Source organism: Budorcas taxicolor, chromosome 14, assembly GCF_023091745.1.
Source record: "Budorcas taxicolor isolate Tak-1 chromosome 14, Takin1.1, whole genome shotgun sequence".
Classification (NCBI taxonomy): domain Eukaryota; kingdom Metazoa; phylum Chordata; class Mammalia; order Artiodactyla; family Bovidae; genus Budorcas; species Budorcas taxicolor.
Window position 1 is genome coordinate 23,472,068 of NC_068923.1, and position 23,708 is coordinate 23,495,775.

General features: G+C 43.8%; 1 protein-coding gene across 1 annotated transcript in view; it reads left to right on the plus strand.

Moving 5' to 3' along the window:
* The window catches only part of ADCY8 (adenylate cyclase 8), a 232,153-nt gene that overhangs the window by 174,765 nt on the left and 33,680 nt on the right, over window positions 1–23,708 (plus strand). Inside the window, exons 10-12 of the mRNA XM_052651651.1 lie at window positions 4,544–4,745; window positions 6,785–6,874; window positions 20,106–20,278. Of these exons, the coding sequence (XP_052507611.1) occupies window positions 4,544–4,745; window positions 6,785–6,874; window positions 20,106–20,278 (465 nt within the window). The remainder of the gene's footprint in view (window positions 1–4,543; window positions 4,746–6,784; window positions 6,875–20,105; window positions 20,279–23,708) is intronic.

The window sequence follows — 23,708 nt, forward strand, 5'->3', positions numbered from 1 at the left end:
GATTCTCTGAGACTGAACAGATGGTAGGTGCCTTGCAGTTGCCTTTCTTCCGTCATGGACTCTTTAGCAGATGAGCCAGTCTTTGCTCATATGACCACAGTGAATTCCCAGGCCCAAAGCAAAAATTAATGGACCCTGGCAAAGAAAGACAGTGATTTGCCTGGCTCTTTCCTTTAATTTCCGCATGCCTGCAGCTGTTCCTCTCCCAGAAGGGGAAACTGAGGAAAGACCAGAAGATACCTTTTGTAAGTAGAGAACAGTGTATCTAAGTCTTTGAGCATGGTAATGAGAGAGAGGGAGGGGAGGATGGGAGAAAGGGAGAGGGGAATGAGAGAGGGAGCCAGCAAGAGAGGGCAAATAGGAAAGAAAGAGGCACAGGATCTTAATTCTTTCTGTGCATCTTACTGGCTGTATGTACTTAACCTCTCTGAAGCCTCAGTTTTCTCATCTATAAAATAACAATGCCAGCTTCCCAGGGTTGCTATAAGCATCAAATGAGCCATACTCATTTTGATAAATTCTGACTCCCTTTCCCTTCCTAAGTCACCGTATTTCCACCTAATCAAGAGACTACAAATACTGACCTCTCAGGGTTGCTACGAGGCTCAGATGTACCTCTGGACTCGTGGCTCTTTGCCAGTTCTAAAGTGCGGCATGAATGTCATCTTGGCAGTCTGCATTTCTGTTTTCCTGTCGCACCACCAGCCACCATAGGCTTTTCACTCATTTCCCAGATCCCTGTCTCCCCAGCAAACGCCCAGTCATGATACCAGCCCACACCCTGTTTTAATGACATACTGCAGAGGGCAAATTAGAACTTAAGGTCTAGAAATGTTTTGAATGGAGCTGTTTGCAAATTCTTTGTCATTCATTTTCAGACTCTATTTCAGAAATGAAAGGTTTCCTTGCCTCTTATGTGCATCAACAATGCAAAAGCAAATTCAGAATCCCTGGATGCTTGAGTAGCTCTATAATTAGATAAAAATCGCAATTGACGCTATAATGTTTACATGTGCAGAAATAAATGAACGCTGAAGAGCTGCTGCAGAGATTTCCAGAGGAAAGTTTATGTAGTGCCAGTAGCTTGCTTAGGGAGCCTATTCTGCCATTAACATTCTTCCCAGAGATCTTTAAAATGCTTTTTCAGATTTTCACCATGAATAGAGAAAGAAAATGAATGTTTTCTTTGAGTTCTTATTATGTGCTAAGCATTACATTGCTTTATTATTTTACCCTCAGAGCCTCCTTTAAGAGGTGGACTTAAAAATCCTGGTTGGGAAAAAAAAAAACAAGTAAGATGCTCGGAAGAATTCGCTACCTTGCCCCAGCTGTGTTATTGGCTGTTTCAGAGCTACAGGTTCAAACACACAGGGCTTGCCCTTAGCTACCTTTCACCTCCTGCCCATCAGGACTTCCTGGGACAACCTGGGCTTCCTTGCTTAAAGGAAGAGATGGTCTGGCCAAAGGGAGGAGATGACCAAGTCTCTTCCCGCCAGGAAAGTCAAGGCTCTAGCTTCCTGAGTATCCCATCCTCCTTCTGGGTCTCGAAGGAGGAGAGGAAAAGCATCTGAACTTTGCATAAACGCTAACCTTGAGCAGCGACTCTGCCCTCCAGAGAGAACCAGGTCCACTGAACACCCCAGATGAATGCTGACCAGTAGGGCTGGTCCTTCCTCCTCCTGTAAAGGATGCATCAGAGAGGGCAGGCAGAGGGGCTGAAGTGTGGATAGGAATACAGCCTGTGGAGGCTGATGAGAAGAAACTCTCTGTCACAAAAAACAAGGCAGTGAGTATTTATTGAGCACTTTCTGTGTACTTAGCCTTATGCCAGGGCTTCCCAGGTGGCGCTAGTGGTAAAGAACCCACCTGCCAATGCAGGAGATATAAGAGACGTGGGTTCCATCTCTGGGTTGGAAAGATCCCCTGAAGAAGGAAATGGCAACCCACTCTGGTGTTCTTGCCTGGGAAATCCCATGGACAGAGGAGCCCTGGGGGCTACAGTCCATGGGGCTGCAGAGTTGGACACAACCAAAGTGGCTTAGCATAAGCACAAGCCTGATGCCTGGTGTCTTGGAAGAATCCAAAGAAAACTGAGCCTTGAAGGATGACCAGGCTGTCCCTGCCCTGCACCCCCGACCCCTACTACCTCCAGAGAGTGAGAAAATACAGAGGTAGGAGGAACAGAATGATTAGGGCATGTGCTTGAGGATTGCCTGGAGGGTGCAGAGAGGTGGAAAAAGAGAAAAGGCAGCGGTGAGAACCTGCCGGGCAGGTACACCGCAGTACGGAGGTCTGTAGACCACCCAGATGGCAGCCTTGACCATCCAAGAGTCCGAGTCTCCTGCTGAGCAGCTTTCAGACCTGCCCTTGCTTGATTTGCCTCTGCCTTCGCTTTGGAACAAGATATTCGTATTCTCAGTGGCTGCCTCACATTATTAAGCTGCATCAGCATCAGCCTTGGAATTGGCCCCTTCTCTCCTGGGAGCACCTGACAAAGTGATCTGCCTGCCTTCTTCGTCGTTTGCCTCCCCTGGGTGCCCAGGAATAATGGTGTATTGTCAGGGAGTGTTTTTCCAGCCTGTTTGGGGGGAAGTTTCCCATCTGTGTGGAGCCCTCTGGGAACCCACTGCTGCACAGACCTTCTGTTCTTATCTTAAACTCCTGCAGAGACTTCCTATCAAGGTGATCCATAAAATCAAAATTATGCAGACATTAAAAAAAAACCCTCCCAACAACGATATCTGGGCTGTAGAAGTCACTTTCCAGTCTTCATGATGGTTGACCACATAGAGGAAATTGACAGTCTACACATTGGTCCCTCCCATTCTTCTGCTACTTTGCCCACATTCTCCAGTCTTTCCTCCCTAAAATCCTACTCTTCAACCTCCAAGGCCTAACCTAAATGTCATCTCTTCTAGGAAGTCTTTCTTTCCTTGATTTCCTTTCGTATTTTTTAAAATCATGTTTGTTGATTACCTTTTCTCTATCACAACACAGTATGTAACAGTTCATCATTTGCATATCCGTATTCTCCTCTAGACTATGATCTCATAGAAGATGGGCAAAATGTGTCTCTTGTCTTGTTACCCCTGATGCCTCCCTAATAAAACCACAGAAGCAAAAGAAATGACTGCAATTATGGGGCCTACATTACTCACCAATATGGCTAGACTTAGCAAAGTGACAAAGCAGAGTGGACTTTCAATCCTAACTCTAATACTTACCAACTCAAGAACTCCTGGGAAGTTGCTGCTCTCTGAGCCTTAACTCTCCATGTGAAAAAAGAGATCAAAAGACCTCTTAGGTTTGTTCTGAGGAATGGAAATGAGATATTATGTATTGATATAAAGTGCTTAGCACGTGCCTAAGGACATAATCAAGAGCTCAATACAGTACTTACACTAGTGTTAGTCATAAGAAATAAAGTTTAGACAAGACGGTAAGAAGTGGCAGTGCTAGCAGAAGGTGGGCTCAGGAATTTCCCTGGTGGTCCAGTGGTTAAGACACTGTGCTTCCACCACCAGGGGCACAAGTTTGATCCCAGGCTGGGGAAGTTCTACATGCCGCATGGTGCGGCCAAAACAAACAGAAGGTGGATTCAGCTTCATTCATTAAATGTACATTTGTTGAGATCCAGTCAAAATATTAAAGCCAAAGGGATGAACTTCGTTTTATGGAGGAAGGAACAGATATGAAACATCCTACCACGTCCCTCAGGACACCATTGAACATGCAGCAGTTCACTGGCTAAAACAGAGGTAGAGGAACTTGAGGTGCCAGCAGAGGACTCGAATGGCTGGGTAGAGTAGAGAGAACAGAGGATAAATTCCCAAGGAGAATCCTGGTGATAAGTTGGCTGATAAGGAGAGGAAGCAGATGCTTCCAAGAGATGGAGTTTTAGATTACCACCTGACCCCCAACGGAGGTGTCCAGTAGGTAGGAGCTGCCATGGGACGTAGCGCTGAAGCTCCAGATGTGTAACTGAGAGTGATGTTGAAACCTTAGGCAAATACAAGCCCCATATACCCACCTCCCACATAGCACATAGTGTAGCCTCTGCAAACTGTGATAATCACTAACCAAACTGAGCCACGTAGAGAGGTGCCATGTTCAGTTCTTGGCATCGGAGCAGTCATCGGGGAAAGTGCTTCCTAACACCCACCTTCAGGGGGAAAGGGCATATGGATCTCTCCCACAGCCGGAGTACTCAGATAAAATTCCAGTGGTGTGTTGCTTTGGCAGCAGTTGCCAAGTGAGAAAGAGGAATGATGAAATAAGTGGGAAAAAATGGGCAGAAGCAACAGATCAAGCCCAATATTTGATGTTCATTGCAAAGTTTCTCAAGAGAATATTTTATAGGGATGGATGTAATTTTTGAAAAGTCTCTTGTTAATAGCCCCTTTCCTGGGCAAAGAGAGCTTTAGAGAAATTATTGGGTGCAAGGAGTGGGGAAGGGCGATCGTGAACATGATTGACAGGGTTGCACAGCGAGGGGGGACCCCTGATTAACGCCACATGACCCAACATTCTGTGTTTCCTGCAGAGTGATGCCCATGGCCATCCAGTTTTCCATCCTGATCATGCTGCACTCGGCTCTGGTCCTCATCACTACGGCGGAGGATTACAAGTGCTTGCCCCTGGTCCTCCGAAAAACCTGCTGTTGGATTAACGAGACCTATTTGGCCAGGAACGTCATCATCTTTGCATCTATCTTGATTAATTTCCTGGGCGCCATCCTAAATATCGTAAGCATTGCAAGTCCTTTGGTGTCTAGTGTGCAGTCAGCAATGAAGAGTTTATAGAACCTGCAGCCTCTGGCATCACCTTCCTTGGTACTAATTATTAATGCCTTCATGTACCTGGTCAAGCCCCAAGGTCAGGGTTAGAGAAGGAAGACGTTGCTATACTATCAGAACCGTGCATTTTACTGGTGGAAAATGGTCTTTTTCTCAGTGGTGGAGGTTATTTGCTCTAAAGGCACTGCAAATGCCCTTAAGTTTCTGTACTTTCAGTGGCCAGACAATTAAAGTCATAAATAAGAGTTACTCCTCATTAAGTTCCCACCTGCTGTGTGCCATGCTCTGAAGGAGGAGCTGTCTGTGCTTCCCGTATTTAGTCCTCACATAAACCCCGTGAGGTAAGTCTCTTTATCCCCACTTTACGGCTGAGAAAACTGAGGCTCAGAGACATGAAATAACTTGCTAATAAGGTCTGTCTGACTCCATGACTCAAGCTCATTCTCGTTAGCCCAGCTGTATCTCTGGGAGGGGGAGAGGGGAGAATGGAAATAAGTAGCTGTCATTTATTGAACACCTACTGTGTGCCACAGGTAGGTATTACCATTCCCATGTAACAGATGAGGAAGCTGCCTTTCAGGAAGGTTGAGCATCTTGCCTATGACATTCTAAGAGTTCACACTGGATTTGACACACCGAACTCGGACGAATCTGCAACTGCCATATTTATCACTGTCTTTACTGTGGTGACCCATGCTTCAGTGAGCTCATATTCTCTCTAGAATGGTAATGTGGTAGCTATAGGCATTTTCTGTGTCTACCCCAGTAGTCTTGTGTTGTCCATGGTTTAGGAACCTAGATGTTTAGGAGAGATTTATCTGATTCCGGGCTTTGAGCATTGAGGGAGACTAGTTAAGGCATCATCTTGTGGCCAAAACCATCACTGTGTCCTTTGGGCCTGAGGGAGGGTCTCCAAGTGTTCAGGGAGCCCAACTGTTCGGCCCCCACAATTGTCCGCCTGTAAGTCAGAGATTTACACTGCCTGAAATCCATTGTTCACACTGGACCAATAATTACCTAGTGTCCACGTTGCTCACGCTCTGCGGTTGGCCTTGTTGTAAAGAGACTATGGGACAAAGAAAAGGGGAATCATAGTCTAATTAAATTCATCACCTAATGAACATTTTATAGATGATGGCAATTGAAAACAGAAGTCCTTAGTCATTGATCACAGACTGCAGAGCTGCAGCCAGGATCTCAGCTCTCGATGAATCAGATATTTCTTGGGAGTCCCAGTGACTGTAGGTCAGGGTTGCCACTGGGGCCAACCATCCCACAGTGTTGTGGGAGGAAGTTCGGAGGCTTTGGAGTCAGATAGACCTGTGTTCAAATCTCACCTCCACCACTTACCAGCTCGATGACCCTGGACAAGTTACTTTATTTCTCAGAGTTTCATATTTTCCAGTTGTAAAATGGGGATAAAAGTAGTAGCTACATCACAAGGGGGTTGTGATGCCCTTTTCATGCCAAGTGTCTGCCGCAGCCTAGGCGTTCAGCCAGCGGTAGCTATTCTCTTCTGAGCGCCACAAGATCTCCTGCAGCAACTTCTAGCCTAGGAAATGCCCACCACCCCAGTGCTAAGAGTCTTTCTGGAACACGTGCCCTGTGGGTCCCTCGAGTCCCCCCCAGCTGTTCATGTGGAGACAGGCTGTGAGCGTTCCCCCCCGGTTCTCTCCTCCAAGCCCCACAAGCGCACTCCAGTGACCCTCCATGATGGGGCTGGTGGAGCAGCCTTACCCTAGTTTCATGACTGGCTTGTAAAACTTTTTTCTGAGCCAGTCCTTTCTTTAAAACGAACCAGAAGGTCCCAGCGGGGCTTGCATTCTAAATCCAGCCCCTCGAGGGCCCTTTCTGCCCCAGGCGTTTGCCGAAGCCCCACAGCGATAGCACAGGACTCCATCTCCAGCTCACACTGACTTTGTTGTTCCTGTGTTTTTTTTGTTTTGTTTTGTTTTTTGTTGTTCTTTTTTTTTTTTCTTAATCCGCAGCTGTGGTGTGATTTTGACAAGTCGATACCCTTGAAGAACCTGACTTTCAATTCCTCAGCTGTGTTTACAGATATCTGCTCCTACCCAGAGGTATTTATTCACGAGCTCCCCTTGGCAAGACTGGGGCTTAGGCATCTTCACCAGCTCTGAATCAGCAGGACTGGCTGAGGGGCCCTAGACATGCTAGCTCCCCAGGGGCCTGTCTGCTCTCCTCTGCCTCTTTCTCCTTCTATTCTTCTTCCCCTTCCTGCCCTCCCTTCCCTCCTTGTATCCGCTGTTGCTCTTTTGTCTCTTTCCTGCTCCTTCTGCCTCTCTTCCCCATTTCTCTCTTCTCCTTCCTCCTCCTCTTCTTCTTCACTTTTCCTCTGTCCACTCTCTGCTTCCCTTAGCCTCCTCTTCCCTCTCATTTCCCCCCAACTCCTCTTAACACCCTAGAGCGGAATGTGCTGTTGTCTCCAGTACAGGGCAGAGCGCAGAGCTGCGGCTCAGAGTTTGCTGCATTGGAAAAGGAAAGGATGGAAGAAGGGGAGATAGAAGGAAGAAAGGAAGCTAGTAAATCACAAATGCAGAAAACAACTAAACATAAATCAAAGTGGGACTTCCCTGAGAATCCAGTGGTTAAGACTCCATACTTCCACTGCAGGGGACACGGTCTCAATCCCTGGCTGGGAACTAAGATCCCATATGCTAAGCAGTGCGACCAAAAAAAAAAAAAACCACTAAAAAAAGATAAGTAAATAAACATATTAAAGTGGTATAGAAAGTGCCCAGAGCATCGCAGACTCAGTTGGTGTCCCAGCAGGCCACTTACCATCGTGGTATAAGCCTGACCATCTCCTGGCCCCATAGCCACTAGGCTGGCCCTGGGCCTTGGGGTCAACCTAAGGGTCAAGCAAAGGACAATCTTTGGTTCTGTTAAGCCATGACCCAGACCTTTACATATTGGGATATAAACTCTGGGTCTGGAGGGAAGACGGTTGGGATGTCCCAGTAGACACCAGCCAACCTTGAGGACGACCTTGGGTAAACTTTTGTTCTCTGAGACCCCTTCCAGCATGTTGTGGGGGAAAGGTGCTCTGTTATCTGACCTCAGCCCCAGAATTGGCCCAGGTGTTCTGAAAAGGGCAGAGAGCCTCACCTCTGACCTCAGGTAATAGAGCATCTACTGGATATGCACAAAATCATTACATCTTCAAGATACATGCAGGATGCTACCACCATCTCCATGTTGTAGACAGTGAAACAGAGGTTCGGAAAGTAGCTTGCTCACTGCTACTCCTGCCTGACCTACCTTTTCTCTCACTTCTTTTCATTCTTCCTTCTTTCTGTCTTTCCTGTCTTCATTCAGTTATCAAGACTTGCTGCTGCAGTTGAAACCACATCTGGCTTTTCATGACCTTACACTTCTGAATTCAGGCTCCATCCCTAAGGAAGAACAAGGCTCTTCCTAAGAAAGTTCTGGGCAGGATGGGACTAGCTCTGATTTCACAGCTGTGTGGGGCAGACCATGTGTTCTGGGACTTCCTCCCACCAAGTAAGGAGTGCTCTCTAATTTTGTGGAGTCTGTGGGATACCACTCCCCCTGAGAACACCTTTATTTGGAGGGCATGAAGAGTGTCCAAGAGGCAGTAAGTCAGCCAAGAAGCAGATATTTAGAGTTAGGCAAAAGCTGGATTTCGCTCCCAACTGAGCCCCTTTACTTGCTAACAGTGGAATCTTGAATCAGTTCAAACTCTTTCTGAACCTCAGCTTCCTCATCTGTAAAGTGGGAAAAATAATACCTTCTTTGCACAGTGATTTTGGAGTTACAGAATATCAGGTTCTCATGGTGCTTACCTAGATGAGTTGGCAAACGTTGAGCTATTCTAACATGTGATCTGACTTGAAGTTGGTGTTTAAGTATTAATCTGGGCCTCTGATTCAATGCTGTGTATATACCCCTTGCCTCAAACTTGAACTCCCAAACTCAGGACCACAGCACTCATGGATTTCCCAGGCCTAACAAAGTGGTGGGTAAGCTTTTGGATCACATAAGTTCATCTCTGTGCCTCTGTTTTCTTCTCTGCAAAATGAAGATGAAAAAAATACCTTCCTCGTGGGTGATTGTGAGGATTAAGTGAGTTAATCCATGGAAAGTGTTTAGCGCAACACCTGCCACAAAATATCTGCTGATTAAATGTCAGCTGTGATTCATTTACAAATTAAAAGGGTTTGAACCTGCACCATAAAAATATATTTATCTGCCATGTATACCAAGGTCCTGGGCTTCCCAGGTGGTGCTAGTGGTAAAGAACCCACCTGCCAAAGCAGGAGAAGTAAAAGATACAGATTCAGTCCCTGAGTCAGGAAGATCTCTTGAAGGAGGGCTTGACAACCTGCTCCAGTATTCTTGCCTGGAGAATCCTATGGACAGAGGAGACTGGTAGGTTATAGTCCATGGGTCACATGACTGAAGTGACTTGGCATGCACACATGCGCCATTGTACTAAAGTATCATGTACATTATGAAACATATTCATAAAATAGAGATGTTTAAAAATGAGATAAAATAAATGAATCAGTTTTAATATTAAAATTTTCCTCCAAAGACATCATCTTGCCCAGAAGCCAGTGAACTATGACCACAGGCCAAATTCCACTTGCCACCTGTTTTGTAAATAGTTTTACTGGGGCACAGACACACCCATTTGTTAGCAATGTCTTTATGGCTGTTTTTATAATAATATAATGGTAGAGTTCAGTAGTGGTAACTAAGTCAAAAATATTTGCTATCTAGCCCTTGCCAGGCAAAGTTTGCCAAATTCCAACATCTCCTAGGTGCAGGAATCCCACTGGCATAAAATGTGAGCACCTGGACTCTTTCCATCATCAGATACCACAGCAACCTTGTTAAACCCACCATTTGCCATCTTGGCATATACCTGGCCAAGTTTCTCTACCTAAGGATTTGTCTACCAAAGTAGAAGGAATCAGACATTCAAACCTCCTAAAAGGCTTAATTTGCACAACCACCTGCCATCACTCACAAGTGTGTATCCCCAAGCAAATCACTTCCTCTCTCTGAGCCCTGGTTTCCTCATCTGTATACTGGACCTCTCCACCTCCCTCGTGGGGAACAGTTCTCAGTCTGGAAGCAGGTAATTAAGCTGGATGATGTGGCATAAACATAAGAGACTGTCATCATATATGGTATAAAGTTAAGTTTATTTCTGAACTGGAGCTTGCCAATTACTAAACAAAAAAAGAGTGAGGATATACGAAATGATCATGAGGAAAGTCATGTTCCAGCTATGATTTGAGAATTAGTCTAGGAGAGCAAAGAGACATAGGTTTGTAAAGTGAATGACAGTCATATGCAGAAACCATTCTCATCATCTCAAACTTCAGAATGTGGTTCTCAGGAGGTTCAATAGGAAGGTCTTCATTTTACAATCAAGCCCCTTTATTATATGCTCTAGCAGATTGGAACAGTCATTGACTAGTCAGCTATAGTTGTGAGAGCAGTCAGAGTATGCTATGGTTTTAAAGGGTCCCTGACAACCAATTTTCCCTACAGGCATCAGTCATCATTGGTGTCTTTGCATCCTGGGACTTTCTCCCACTTCTCTCCCATGGGTAGAATCCAAGGTTCTACCCAGCCTTCAAGACTTCTTCAAGAGTACCCAATCCCTTCAGATTCAGTTCAGTCACTCAGTCATGTCCGACTCTTTGCAACCCCATGGATTGCAGCACACCAGGGTTCCCTGTCCATCACCAAATCCCAGAGTCGGTGATGCCGTCCAACCATCTCATCCTCTGCCATCCCCTTCTCCTCCCATCCTCAATCTTTCCCAGCATCAGGGTCTTTTCAAATGAGCCAGTTCTTCACATCAGGTGTCCAGAGTATTGGAGTTTCAGCTTCAACATCAGTCCTTCCAATGAACATTCAGGACTGAGTTCCTTTAGGATGGACTGGTTGGATCTCCTTGCAGTCCAAGGGACTCTCAAGAGTCTTCTCCAACACCACAGTTCAAAAGCATCAATTCTTCAGTGCTCGGCTTTCTTTATAGTCCAACTCTCACATCCATACGTGGCTACTGGAAAAACCATAGCTTTGACTGACAGACTTTTGTTGGCAAAGTAATGCCTCTGCTTTTTAATATGCTGTCTAGGTTGGTCATAGCTTTTCTTCCAAGGAGCAAGCATCTTTTAATTTCACGGCTGCAGTCACCATTTGCAGTGATTTTGGAGCCCCCCAAAATAAAGTCTTTCCCTATTTCCATTGTTTCCCCATCTATTCACCATGAAGTGATGGGACCAGACGCCATGATCTTAGTTTTCTGAATGTCGAGTTTTAAAGCCAATTTTTTCACTCTCCTCTTTCACTTTCTTCAAGAGGCTCTTTAGTTCTTCTCCACTTTCTGCCATAAAGGTGGTGTCATCTGCATATCTTGAGGTTCTTGATATTTCTCCCGGCAATCTTGATTCCAGCTTGTGCTTCACCCAGCCTGGCATTTCTCGTGATGTATTCTGCATATAAGTTAAATAAGTAGGGTGACAATATACAGTCTTGACATACTCCTTTCCCTATTTGGAACCAGTCTGTTGTTCCATGTCTGGTTTTAACTGTTGCTTCTTGACCTGCATACAGGTTTCTCAGAAGGCAGGAAAGGTGGCCTGGTATTCCATCTCTTTAAGAATTTTTCAGTTTGTTGTGATCCACACAAAGTTCAAGGCTTTAGCATAGTCAGTGAAGTGGAAGTAGACACATTTCTGGAATTCTGTTCCTTTTTTGATGATCCAACAGATATTGACAATTTGATCTCTGATTCCTCTGCCTTTTCTAAATCCAGCTTGAACATCTGGAAGGTCACGGTTCACATACTGTTGAAGCCCGTCTTGGAGAATTTTGAGCGTTAATTTACTAGCGTGTGCTTCTGCCAATCTCACATGTCCTTAAGGCATCGTGTCCATACTCCCACTCCATCATTTCTATAATTCATCTAGCTAGAACATTTTCCCCAACTCTTCAAACTTCTAAATTGCTCTAAGAGAAAAGACAATATTGTATAGCTGTTTAACATTACGTGAGGGCACAGCACAAGACAGAATCCACAGTCAATTTAATACTTTTTCTTTAAAAAGATAAATTTCAAGTGGAACAGTAGAGTTAAAATTGCCTTCCCACCTGAAATAGCTAGAAACTAACAAAATGTATGAAATAATAGTTTTTAAGACACTGGGCATCAGGTACTGAAGGACAGCAATCCCTGAAAGACAAGAAGCAAATTAAGTGAGCCCTATGATTGCCTGGGCTGTATCTTGCATTAAGAGTGTTTCAGACTGGCTCAGGTTGGAAGAATGCACATGGAACTCAGTGCAACTCCCTGATTTGAGGAGATAGAACTGAGAGTCTGGGGGAACCAAGGTGGCTAGAGTTTGTAGGACATACTGCCAGCGAGAAGAGAGTTTCTCATAGGGAAGACTCGGGGATCCGCAGAAGTCTGATCAGGGCATGCATATGGGGAAACAGCAATGCTCCAGAAAAAAAAAAAAAAAAACCATCTGAAAGGATTAGTGCCTGGCTCCCACACTGGGCTGGAAATAGTGTCTTTTCCCACCAGCCAATCTGAAAAATACCATAATTTATGAGACATTAAGTAGAGCAATCAGATGAGACTTGCTTCAGTAGTGTTCAATAATTATCCCTAGATTATATGTTGCTGCTCTAGTTCTTCCTTCAAAATAATCTTAAAAGGAAGATGGGGCTTCCTGGTGGTCATGGTTGAGACCCTGCCCTTCCGTACTGGGGACTGGGTTTCGATCCCTGGTCAGGGAACTAAGATTCCACATGTCATGCAGTGTGGCAAAAAAAAAAAAAAAAAAGTAACGCCAGAATTCTAAGAAGACATTTCTCCTTTTTATAAAGATCAAAATGTTTATTATTTTGTGTTACAAAAATGAAAAGAAATCCAATCAGATAATGAAGTAAACATATAGGGCAATAAATCTTTAAGAAAGGATAAATTATTCTAAAAGAAATGAATCCTAGAATGTTTTCCCTTCAGGTCAACCACTCTGTTGCTTAATAAACTTCTTGTAAAATGAGAAATATTTTATATTAAAAATACGAAGTTATATTTCTGTATTGAAAAAGAATGTTCGTGTCAGCCTTCTTTGTAATAGATAAAAACTAAAAATAACCCAATTATCCAATTGTCCATAAACAGTTGAGAGAATAAAGAAACTAAGAAACTGTAGAATAGCCATCCAGGGGACTACTACACATCAGTAGAGAGAGATGATCTCTGGATATATGGGCAATCACGTGGATGAATCCCAAGATCAGTATGCTGACAGAAATAAGCAAAACAAAGCAAAAGTATGCATTTGTATGGTCCTACTCCAGTACTCTGGCCACCTCATGCGAAGAGCTGACTCATTGGGAAAGACCCTGATGCTGGGAGGGATTGGGGGCAGGAGGAGAAGGGGATGACAGAGGATGAGATGGCTGGATGGCATCACCGACTCGACGGACATGAGTTTGGGTAGACTCTGGGAGTTGGTGATGGACAGGGAGGCCTGGCGTGCTGCGATTCATGGGGTTGCGAAGAGTCGGACACGACTGAGCGACTGAACTCAACTGATCTAAAAATTGTAGAAAATGTATTGATAGATTTATACATAAAAATGTATAATACAAAATAAACTGATACATAATAGCAGAAAGAAATAGGTGGTTGCCTGGGGAGGAGAGGGAGGAACATGGGAGTGGAGAACCGTAAAGGGATACACTGAAACTCATGTTAGTATTCATTTTCATAATTGTGATGATTTTGTGGATGTACACAAATACCAAAGCTTAGCATATTGTGTGCATTAGATACATGCAGTTCACTGTAGGTGAATCATAACTGAAGAAAACTACTTTAAAATTTAAGTGCAAAAGAGGAAACAGAGAGAGAGAAAAGGGAAGAGAATTAGAGAGTCTTGAAAACCCGTAGTCAGAACATTTTGGCTGAACTTGCAGCTGTGGTCTTTGGGCCTCATTTCCACACGGGGATAACAGCTGGGCCTACCTCACAGTGTTATCATGAGACTTAGATTGGGAGAATGCATGTATATATTTACTAGGGTTTCTGGTACATAATAAATGCTCATTAAACATCAGTTGATCATGATGATGAAGATGAGGGATGAAAGGGAGTGGGAGTTAAAAGAGGAAGACAAAAGGGAGAAAAACCAAGAAGGAGCAAAAAGAGAGAAACAGAATCAAAGGAGTGATAATAAAGCAAATAGTTCACGGTAATCGCTCAGTCATGTCCAATTCTTCATGATCCCGTGGACTGTAGCATGCCAGGCTCCTCTGGCCGTGGAATTCTTCAAGCAAATAAGCAGATATTTTAAATTCTGAAAGTGACTGTAAAAATTGGTGTTTCTCTAAACTCTTGCCCTCATTTCTCTGGTTAACTTCTCAGGTAGGAATCAGAGCCTTGAGTAATTTTGGAAGAAAATGTATCCACTGCAGTCTAAAATCTCCAACTGGCATTCAGGATAAAATTAGATTCTCCAGACTTTCACAGTGGCAGGTCCACCAAAAACTTCAAACAAAAAATAAATATCGAATAGCACCATTGTAATTTCAGAACTTTTTCTAGTTGAACAGAGGGATATTATATAAGCTCCGTTTTCTTCTACACTGAGCCAATTTTATGTTATGGCTAAATACATAGAGGAGATCATTTTGTTTTTTCCCAAATGATAATTAATTTTTGGAATTGCCTTTCCCCACAAAGAGCCAAAAGCTGTAATAACACAATGTGATCCAAAAACCAAGACCCATCTCACTGAAGCTTGGATTCCAAACATTTAAGGACATTAATTGTGCATGGAAAACAGAATAGATTTGAATGATAGAAGCTGTGAGGTGACATGGGATGAGCAAGCACTCTTCTTCTTCCATTGACTAGCCATTTAGCCTTGGGGAAATCACTTAACCTCTCTGAGCCTCAGTTTCCTCATCTGTTTAAGGGAATTATTAACAACACCTATCTTATAAGATTGTTTGGGTGACAAATAGAGATAATATACATAAAACACTCATTAAATATTAGTTTCTTTTCTCCTTCTCTTTCCTTTCCTTAAAGCTTTGATAATTGAGTAAATAGTATCTTGCCAAAGTAGAGATTTGTATTTAAGGAAGGAAATAGGAATACAATTTTTTTTTTTTTAAGCCAGGGCTTCCCTGGTGACTCAGTGGTAAACAGTCTGTCTGCCAATGCAGGAGGTGTGGGTTCGATCCCTGGTCTGGGAAGACCCCCCATACTGCAGAGCAGCTAAGCCTGTGTGCCACAACTAGGGAGCTGTGCTCTAGAGCCCTGGAGTCACAACTGCGGAAGCCCACACACCCTAAAGCCTATGCTCCCCAACAAGGGAAACCACCACAATGAGAAGCCCAGGCTCGGCAAACAGAGAGTAGCCCCCATTCACCTCAACTAGAAAAAAAGAAGCCTGCACAGCTGCGAAGAACCAGCACAGTCATAAATAAATAAAATTACTGAAAAAAAAAAGGTGCAAGGCTTCATTCTCTAAACATGAGATTATCTACATAATCACATGTATAACATGTGACTAGAACTTTGAGCAGGCCGTACTTTCATAGCAATATCAGTCTCCTATCAATTAGTTGCAAAATGGCGGCCACCTTGACTCAGATCGTTTTCAGGAAGATGGATCCTCTTAGACCTTCACTTGTTGCCCAAGCCAGGAGAGTGAGCCCGGAGAGCATGCACTTACTCCAACAGCACCCCCACGTTCCTCTTAGCTAACTGTTCTTTGCTGACAGCAAATACTTCCTAGGTATGTCCAGCAATGTCAAATCATTATCCTCTGGGAACAAATTTAACTTTTGAAAGTCACCAAGATGCGTAATCTGGCTGGACATTGTTTGTTTGAAAAGTGAAAGTGAAAGAGCATCCCTGCTAGCTCAGCTACTAAAGAATCCTCCTGCAATGCGGGTGAACACAGTTCGATTCCTGGATGGGAAAGATCCCCTGGAGAAGGGATAGGCCACCCACTCCAGTATTCTTGGGCTTCCCTCGTGCCTCAGAAGGTAAAGAATCCACCTGCAATGTGGGAGACATAATCTGGCTGGACATCATTGTTTAGGAATCAAATATAGAAAAACTGCGTTTGTCGGGGGGAGGGGGTGGGGGTGCATTTTTCAAAACCGGACTCTGAAGATTATTTACAGGGATCTGAGCTCAGTCATCAAAGAAGCAGGATCAAAATAAACACATAGTCCATCAAGGTGACTACACTGAATTGACCAATAAGCATCATCAAGAGAAACATCATTCTTATATATTTTTTTTAAATGTAGAAAAAAATCAAATTCTTTCCCTAAGAACTAGCTATTTGCCTGCTCATTGTTTAGGTTTTACTTCATACTTATACCATGAGTCATCATTTGTGAACATCATTAACACAGATATGTCTTCCTATGAATTATTACGAGGTTAAAATATTGACTGGGGCTGCAGTCCCTTCTAGGAAAAAACCAGAAGAGTCCGTCCTCAACCCCAGTCAGACTCGAACAGCACATCTGCTTGTGGAATTTAAATGCACTTTCAACAGATCTAAGTTAACAACTTAGGATGAACTAAAAAACACTCATCATTCTTTCTCTAGTATTGGGAGGAAGGGGGATGTCAGATGGAAACCATGGTGCTCAAACAAGCCAAACACAGTGAGACTGTCCCAGAGCATCATACACGTACGAAATGTCCCTTTCCCCTACCTGATGTGGTCCAGGAAACAGCTGGGAAAGTCAGATCCGTTATCCCCACTCAGCACCCATGCTGACCCCGTGTTCATGACAGCCTCATTCCTGGACCATGAGAGAGTCAGAGCTCAGGAAGAGACAGGGAAGCCACTGTCGCTGGCCTGTGTACCCTTCACTGTGCTGCTTGTACCGAGACTCGTAATTGCTAAATGTTCAATTTTGTGTGATTCGGGAAGTTTGGATGCTTTCTCTGAAAACTCTCTGCTCTCTTTCCTTCTTGTTCTGTGACTTCATAATGCCATGGGATTTTGAGAGCAATCAAATGGGTACAGACACTCCAGTATATACTACCCCTGCCAGCAGATGTGTAAGTCCCTTTAAGTTATCATTGTGTAAAATTCTTCTTCCTCCTTCTTCTCTAAGAGGAAAATGATGCATTGTGACAATATCCTAACATTAGGATGGTGCCTTCCAGCCTGGCACAATTCTTGGTGTCCAGCAGGTCCCCAGACAACAATTGTAGGGGAAAAATTCATTGTTTAGTTTATAAAATGCTTGTTTCAAGCAAGCAGAATATTGCTCCCCCTAACACTTTGTCAAGACATGGGAATCCTTCAGTCATCGCTCCGAGATTTCCAGAATTTCTTACCTGTCTCCTCTGCCCATACAGAAATTGTCTCTTCATGTCATAGGAGAGAGAAGACAACCAGTTGTTGGAATGCATAACAAGGCTGGAATGGTTTTTAGAAATTAAGCCCGGTATGCCCAGTAGCGTTAATATTTACATGCACAGGTTGTATCCAGGTGTCCTTGGTATAATTTTCTAATTATGAGAACTTGAAAATTTTACTTAAGCTCTATGAGCCTCAGTTTCTTCACCTGTAAAATGGAAATTAGGAATCCCATCTTGACCAGCTGCTTTGAAAAATCACAAGGGAAAACCATGTGTATAAAAATCAAAGTACCACCACCAAGTGGGTCTTTGATAATGCAATTTTTATTCTTTTTTCCTACTGGATACTCAGAATCCTAACCTTTCAACCAGAATGATATAGTGGGTCCTTCCATAAGGGAAATGGGCTGAGGATCTTCCTATAGAAGGCTGAAATCTACCTGGGCAGACTGACACCTGGGGGTCACTCTAATATTGCAGCCCTTGAGTGGTTCCCAACTGGCCTATTGTGCAGCTACTTTTAATACAAGATGGCAGGTATCATGCTGGGCTGTAAAGGTTGCCATGGAGGAATGAGGCCGTATCCAGAAGCACCTGGAGGATTTGCATGAGTTTCTCAGAGGAGAGGACACCTGAGCTAATGCTGTGAGAAGAGCAAGGCTTGGTCACATGCATGAGATTTGAGAGAAATAGGACACTGGAAAAGCAAAGCACTAGAGGAACAAGGTCTTCCCTGGTGGCTCAGATGGTAAAGCGTCTGTCTACAATGTGGGAGACCCAGGTTCAATCCCTGGATTGGGAAGATCCCCTGGAGAAGGAAATGGCAATCCACTCCAGGACTGTTGCCTGGAAAATCCCATGGACAGCGGAGCCTGGTAGGCTACAGCCCATGGGCTCGCAAAGAGTCGGACACGACTGAGCGACTTCACTTTCACTTTCTAGAGGAACAAGAGAGCAGGGAAACAGCTGTGGGCGACAGCCAGTTTATAGTGCTGCTGCTGCTGCTAAGTCACTTCAGTCGTGTCTGACTCTGTGCGACCCCAGGGACTGCAGCCTACCAGGCTCCTCCATCCATGGGATTCTCTGGGCAAGAACATGAGTGGGTTGCCACTGCCTTCTCTGCAGTTTATAGTGAGGCTGGAACATATGTCAGGATTTGGAAAGCAAAAGGGAACCTGATATATGACAGTCTTGAGAATTTTGCCATGCAGGAAGGAGAATATAATTTGAGAGACTAGAGAGCCATGGAAAGACTTCAAGTTAAGGAGTGACGTGGTCAGATCTGAGTTTCAGAAATACTGGCTGAAAAATAACAGTATGTATTCAGAGACTTCCCTTGTGGTCTAGGGATTAAGACTCCAAGATTCCACTGTGGGGGCCACAGGTTCAATCCCTGTTGGTGAACTAAGATCCCATGTGCCACGTGGTGTGGCCAAAACAACAAAAACCAGTAGTGTATATTCAGTAGGGACTGGGAACTAGAAGCAAACAGCTGCCAGAAAACTGTTCCAAAACTGTAAGAGAGAACTAAAACAGAAATAGGATAGGAGAAAGGTGGATAGATATGAGATTTATTGAGGAAATAGAATCTACAAATTTAGGATTACCAGACTGTGGAATATGGGGGAAGAGCAAAGCAGCAAAGATGAGACTAAGATTTCTGGCTTGAGAAATGGTGCCAATGGTTCCCCCAAGAATTGGAAAGAGAGTTTTGGGGAGGTGGTGATAGCTTATGGTGAATGATGTTGGATTCGTGATCTCCAAAGACGATTTAGCTTCGGGACCAGGGACCAGGCTTGATCACTCAAGAGCTTTTGGGTAGCAGAATTTTATTAAAGTGAAAAGGGGACACAGAAAGCTTCTGACATAGACATCAGGAGGGGCATGGAGAGTGTCCACTCACTAGTCTTAGCAAGGCCTTATATACTTTCACCAGACCCACTCCCACAACATACATCTTAAATTAACAAGATCACAACTAACAATAGAAAGGTCTTACCAGACCCTTGGGGGCTGCCCTTGTGGCTCAGCTGGTAAAGAATCCACCTGCAATGCAAGAGACCTGGGTTCAATCCCTGGGTTGGGAAGATCCCCTGGAGAAGGGAAAGGCCTACCCACTCCAGTATTCTGGCCTAGAGAATTCCATGGACTGTATAGCCCATGGGGTTGCAAAGAGTTGGACACAACTGAGTGACTTTCACTTTAGAACTTCTCTTGTAGTTCAGTTGGTAAAGAATCTGCCTGCAATGCAGGAGACCTGCGTTCGATGCCTGAGTCAGGAAGATCCCCTGGAGAAGGAAATGGCAACCCACTCCAGTATTCTTGCCTAAAGAATCCCATGGACAGAGGAGCCTGGCAGGCTACTGTCCATGGGGTCACAAGAGTTGGACACGACTTAGTAACTAAACCACCACTACCAGACCCACTCCCACAATATACATCTTAAGATAACAAGATTAGTCAGAAGGTTCTTGTTAAGGAGAAACATGTCCTGAAGCAGGACACATTGTTGTCATATAATCATTGGTACAGAGTTTAAGGGAAAACATATCCTTGAGCAAGATGAGCAGTTTGGTTGTGCAATCATCAGCTCTGGGTTTAAAGAAAAAAACATTTGTCCTTTTCTCCTCCTTGAGAACCCCAGATCCTTCTCTCCTCCTCGGGAACCCTGGACTTCTTATCAACCTACCTAGAAATTGACTGTCTCCATGGTAGGGAAATGATGAGTTCCACTTCGGACCTGTTGAATTTGAGGATGGCCTGAGACCTCCAAATGGAGATGCTCAGCAAACATCCGTATAAAGAGACCTGCTGGAATCCATGACCGGGAGAATGACCGGCCCACATACCTGTTGAATCTGACCAGCTACCTTCTCTGTTTCCAGTACTTTGTCTTCACGGGGGTGTTGGCCATGGTGACCTGTGCGGTTTTCCTCCGACTCAACTCTGTCCTTAAGCTGGCTGTGCTCCTGATCATGATTGCCATCTATGCCCTGCTGACCGAGACCATCTATGCAGGCCTCTTTCTGCGCTACGACAACCTGAACCACAGCGGAGAGTAAGTGCCCACCACTATGCTCAAAAAAGAGCTCAACTTCTAGTGGGAAATGAAACCATTGGGAAAATGATTAAGGTAGAGTTATTGAAACTTAGAGACTGATTGAATCTCATGAACTCTCTGGCTGACAAGTTTAGGCAAAATTCCTAGTTTTCCATTTTATCGTGTATGTTCACTACAGATTAATTCATGGACTATAGTTTGGACTAGACCATAGCTCACATCTCCCCAAATGTAATAATTTACAATTCCTTCAACTGTAATAGCTCCAAGACTTGTAAGGTCTGGCTGTCATTTTGCTGTAGCACTGTTAATAATAGCAGACCCTGTGCATTGAGCAGTTGCTAAACTCCTTACCTTGTGTTATTTTGAAATATGGAAAAATACAACAACAACAAAAATCTTAGCCTAGATTTCTTAGAGAACAGAGCCTGAGGCAAGCATGAAGTGCTAATCCAAACCCAAGACAGCAAAAGTGAGGGGAAAGGAAGTGAAGAAGGAAAGGATGGAAGGCAAATACAAGCCATATTATGCGGCCCAGATGAATCGTGAAGCTGGGGCTTTGGAGGATGTCTCGAAGTATCTCTGGGTAGGCGACAAGGTAGGGAAAGTGCCTCAGACAGGAGGGATGGATCTGCTGGTTCCTGCCCTCTCGTTCCTCCCACCAATCTCAGTTCATACTCTGGATGTCCTTCCTGGTGATGAACTTCAGCCATTTCTACAGCCCATTTCTACACAAGGCTGATTGGCCTTGAGAGGTGGGAAGAACAGAGGTCTCTCTGAGACCAGAACACATGGCCAACAGTCTGAGAAATAGAGGAGGAAAAGACAGTCCAAGAAGCCTCAGAAAATGTGCCTGAGACTAATAATGGGAACACTTATGATCGAACTGCTGGAAATAAACAATGCATACAATTAGTCATGTTTTCTTCTACATTTTTAAAAGGATAAAGTATTTCAGACATGGTTAAAGTTCCCTTCCCAGCATTGTTCTTTTATCCTCCTCCCAAGAGTCAACCTCTAATGCAATTAGTGTGTATCCTTCCCATCTATGTGTTTTATATTGGGTAGGCCAAAAAGTTCGTTCTGATTTATTCAGTTTATGGAACTGAAAAAATCAGAACGAACTTTTTGGCTAACCCAGTATATATATATATTTAACCCAGTATATATTTAGTTGTATCTGTATTTTAAATTGTTTATAAAATTCTTATGCTATCATTGTAATATTGTAGTTTTTAGATACATCTAGGTTCATATCTACAGATTTCGCTCATTTTAGGTAGAACATACTAAGATATATTTATTCTTTAACCTATAAAAACTTTATTGATACTTCAGTGACCACCATTGAAAATATCTCTTTGGGTTCATATCTCAAAGCACACTTACTGGAATAGAGGGTATCTGCATTTTCAACTTTTTAAGATCTTGCCAAATGGCTCTTCAAGTTTGGAACAGTTTCTCTCTTACAAGCAGTGGTCCCTGTAATTCTTATTCAGTTCCTTAGTGAGAATTTTATCCCATTATTTTCATTAGTAGTTCCTTCATCATGGATAAGTTTGTGCAGTTTGTTGTTGTTAATTGGCCATTTTCAGTAAACTTCCAGGTCATGTCTTTTGCCTGGTTTTCTATTAGGTGTTTTTCCCTTTTTCTCACTAGATTTGTAAAGGTTCTTTCTAAATTCTAAGTACTAATGTGTGCCTGTTATGTGAATGCAACATCCGCTTTATATCCATTACCTTATTTAACCCTCAAGGCAACAGTCTGAGGAACACAGGCTCAGAGAGGCTCAACAGTTACCTGGATCCACATGGCCAGCAGGTGGCAGATCTAGATTCAAACTCGGGTCTTTCTGGCTCAAAAGCCCATCTTCGTAAATATTGCAGACATGTCTCTCACATCAAGAAGAATCTCTGACCAAATGCTCAGGGTTCAAAGAAAGTCAAAATAGTTACAAATTAGATTAAATGGTTAGTGGCAACAGATGTCCCATCAGTTCAGTTGCTCAGTCATGTCCAACTCTTTGCAGCCCCATGGACTGCAGCACGCCAGGCCTCCCTGTCCATCACCAACTCCCGGAGTTTACCCAAACTCATGTCCGTTGAGTTTGTGATGCCATCCAACCTTCTCATCCTCTGTTGTCCCCTTCTCCTCCTGCCTTCAATCTTTCCCAGCATCATGGTCTTTTCAAAAGAGTCAGCTCTTCGCATCAGGTGGCCAAAATATTGGAGTTTCAGCTTCAACATCAGTCCTTCCAATGAACACCCAGGACTGATGCCCCATGGCCAAGTAGAAACCAGCACAAAAGAGGGCAAAAATATATATGAACAAGGGAGGCCATTTTTGTAGTAAAAATAAAAATTAAATCATCTAAAATCTATTCATTCAAAGGAAATTTAAAAAGTATTAATGGAGCAAACCAGGGCTCTGGCATCAGATCCAGACTCTGTTGCATTAGAAAGTCCCTTCCCACCTCTGGACTTCGTTTACTCATCAGTGAAGTGAAGTAACTGTACTGCAGTGTGGGGCTGTATGAGACTCTGATGTGCCTGGCACATTGTAGGTGTTCAGGATCTGTTCACTCCTATCCTGTCCTTCCTTTTTAGGAGAAAGGTTTAGTTCTGAATTCTGTTTTGAGGTCTTCAGGAAAAACTTATTGTTAAATTGTTAAGTAGGATTCTAAGAGTGAGCATAATCCCAAGTTCGTTGCTGCTTTTCTCAGCTTCCTGACTCAAGGTTGATTGTCAATTAGTCTTGTATTGATTTACACTCTGCTATCAATAGAATTAAATTATTAAGAAATGGAAGAGTCCATTCAGCCTTCCCTTCAGCCATGTTTATAAATCAACAGGTCAGTAGTCACTGTGGATCCATGTGGCAGTCACTGTCTGCTCCTGCTGTTGGAATTTAACCAATCCTGTAGGAACTCGCATTGGTTCGGGGCATTTCTGCTGATTGTTCCTGGAGACTGGGTCCTTGGGAAAGTACAGAGAACCTAGCACAGGGCATCCTGGCTACATCCGCACTGAGATGACCCCAATACTCAGACTCTCTATCTGCTCATGAGGCCCCCTCCATAACGACCCCCGTCTCCTGACACTGAGCCCAAAGCAGGGGAGGCACCCTCACTGCCAATATCTTATCGGTCCCTAGAAATTCATCCTCCTCAGCACCCCTAGTAAGGACGACTGCATCATGACAACTGCGAGTACAAGTTTGGGAGTCAAACCACCTGTCTTCAAATCCCAGCGCCTTCATCAACCAGCTGTGTGATCTTGAGAAAATGAATTAAAAGCGACTTAACCTCTTTAAGCCTTGATCTTCTCATCTGTGAAGTGGGGGTGATAATAGTTCCTATGTTGTAGGAATATACAAGAGATAAATTGTGATATTGGAAACTTAGCTCAAGGTCTGGCATAGAATAAGC